The 2,518-nt window shown below is 29.7% G+C and overlaps 1 protein-coding gene across 1 annotated transcript in view; it reads left to right on the forward strand.

Moving 5' to 3' along the window:
* The window catches only part of LOC100575039 (mannan-binding lectin serine protease 2), a 24,452-nt gene that overhangs the window by 19,783 nt on the left and 2,151 nt on the right, over positions 1-2,518 (forward strand). Inside the window, exon 5 of the mRNA XM_029488994.1 lies at positions 2,161-2,317. Coding sequence (XP_029344854.1) covers positions 2,161-2,317 — 157 coding nt within the window. The remainder of the gene's footprint in view (positions 1-2,160; positions 2,318-2,518) is intronic.

A 2,518-nucleotide genomic window follows, 5' to 3' on the forward strand; every position in this document is an offset into this window, starting at 1 on the left:
TGTTAGTTTTGATACTAGAGTGAATCGACCTATTATCAAACTTTTAGGTAAGAACATTATCTGGGTCTTAGCGTGGGCGATTTTTCAACATTTTCATTTTCGAGAAAAATAAGAGTATGTGAAATATCAAAAATTAAAAATGCTCATATCTCGCTTGAAAATTAAAATATTAAAAAATCGCCTACGTTAAGACTCAGATAATGTTCTTAACTAAAATTTTGATGATAGGTCGATTCACTCTAGTATCAAAACTAACAGCTCACTATTGAGAATAGTGAACGACAATTTGGTATGTCATCCTTGTGTAAGACGGAGACAACACATACGGCCATACGGGTGTAGCGTTCTCTTAATGTGTTGGCTTTATTTGCATGTCACTGGTCAATACAATTATCATGCCAGATAAGGTTATCGATGAACTGAGCATCCAAAAAAATAGAAAACGGGATTTTGTATTATAACTATTTTTTTTTGTTTACCGTATTAAACACGGGATTGTCGTTAGTATGAATTTATAATAAATGCTATTAGGTACTATACAATTTGTGTTAATTCTTATTAATCCTAACCTCAAAAAGTTAGGGGATTTTAAAAATGTTTAATATATACGTATTTATTTCATCCTCTCTATCAAAATTCCTAAATACGCCACTGGGTCACTGTAATAACTTTAGATGATAAATGTCAGGAAAACTTTAAAAAAACGAACACCGGCCTGAGTGTAACCGTGGTATTATTTTTGTAATCAGTCCCCATCTCGAGTGTGGTACTCACGAGTATCTAGTAATTGAGTTCTGGTAATAGTATTCATCGTTTTATTAAACATTAAATTTTTCATAAAATAAAAATATACACAATTTATATCCTTTAAATCCAGCGTAAAAAATGATAATACGCATTCCGACAAAATTCATGTTCCATTCGAGGATATAGCGTCATGTCGTCATGCCTCATAATTTTTCTACTGCACATGCGTCGAAGTAATTCTTCCGTGACGATTGTCAACAATGTATAAACAGTACGTAACGACTAACGATAGAATAAGAAATATATAATAACACACGATTCAATATTATGTAATATTGCATGTATTTAATAAATTATAAAAGAATAATAATGGTGACAGTTTTTTAGTATACCATTTTAGAAATGGTGCTCTTATCCAAGTGTTCACTGATAATTGATAAACCATCTTTATTCAATGAGTCATTAATGATTGATAAATAGTGATAGATCAACAATATTACCGGAGGCGTTGTAAGGGAACATCATTTTTTTTATTAAACATTAAATCTAGTATTCTGGTTGTATCCCCTTCTAATAGCTCTTAATTTGTATTAAATGATAAACCTACTTATGATAATTAGGTTTGTTCCATATGACAAGACATTGCGAGCGCCATCGGAAGAAAGTAAAATTATTCGATGTGTTAGCAGTTCCGATCATTCCGTGATTAAGAGGATGTCAACGCACTATTTGTTTTTTTTCTCTGGCAACATAGACAAAACGCATTTACGCAGAATCATTTTTTCTATGTTTATAAGTAATCTTAGAGTTAAATCACCAGCTATGACAAAAAAGATAGAGAATAATAATTTTGAGGGAATATCATATTGTCGATTTGTCTAAATAATGTCTCAAAATAATTTAAATGTACAACATTTTTTTTGTTTATTTTTTAGTTAAAAACTGATTCTTTATAAAAATTCCCATTTTTCCTTAACTTTGTTTTAGCGATTCTTTTGAAAATTATTGTTAATTTTCCTAATTGTTGACTTGACTAACGTACCTACCAACTAGACAACTTTTCCATTAGAAAAAATGCTGAATTAGAATATCGAAGTATTATTTCTGTATACATGAAAAAATGTTTACAAACAGTGAAAACAAAAAACACACACATCATAGTAAAATCAATTTACTCATCGCTCCGCTCAGAATCTAATATACATTTTTAATATACAAATATTGGATAACCACTAAACATTATTCTAATTTGAAATTTGATCGAATTCCAAAATTAAAAAACTTTGATCAGTCAGAATTTATTTATCTAACTATATAATACTATGCCTATTCCTAACCACTTACATGAAAGGACATTAATATTATACGTTAATTATTGTAATTGTACATAATACAACATTTATACTTTTACAGATGGTTGGTTGGGGAAAAACTGAAAAAGGCATTTCAAGTCCTATTTTATTAGAAGCATCTTTACCATACATCGACCATGATTCTTGCCGGAATATGTATACAGACGGATTTGAATCATTTGTGACTGTTGATAAATTTTGTGCCGGTTCTGCATTGGGTAATACAATATTTAAACATTAATGCCTACCATGATATCATAGATTTGTTTAACCAACTTAAATTGTTTCAAACACTGAATATTGAATGACGAAGGTGTAGACACTTTAAAAAATGAAGATAAACTTAATTTATATAAAATATATATGATGAATCACATTTTACAATTATTATCCATTGGCGCAAATAGGTGGGGGCTTGG

Source organism: Acyrthosiphon pisum, chromosome A2, assembly GCF_005508785.2.
Source record: "Acyrthosiphon pisum isolate AL4f chromosome A2, pea_aphid_22Mar2018_4r6ur, whole genome shotgun sequence".
NCBI classification, from domain to species: domain Eukaryota; kingdom Metazoa; phylum Arthropoda; class Insecta; order Hemiptera; family Aphididae; genus Acyrthosiphon; species Acyrthosiphon pisum.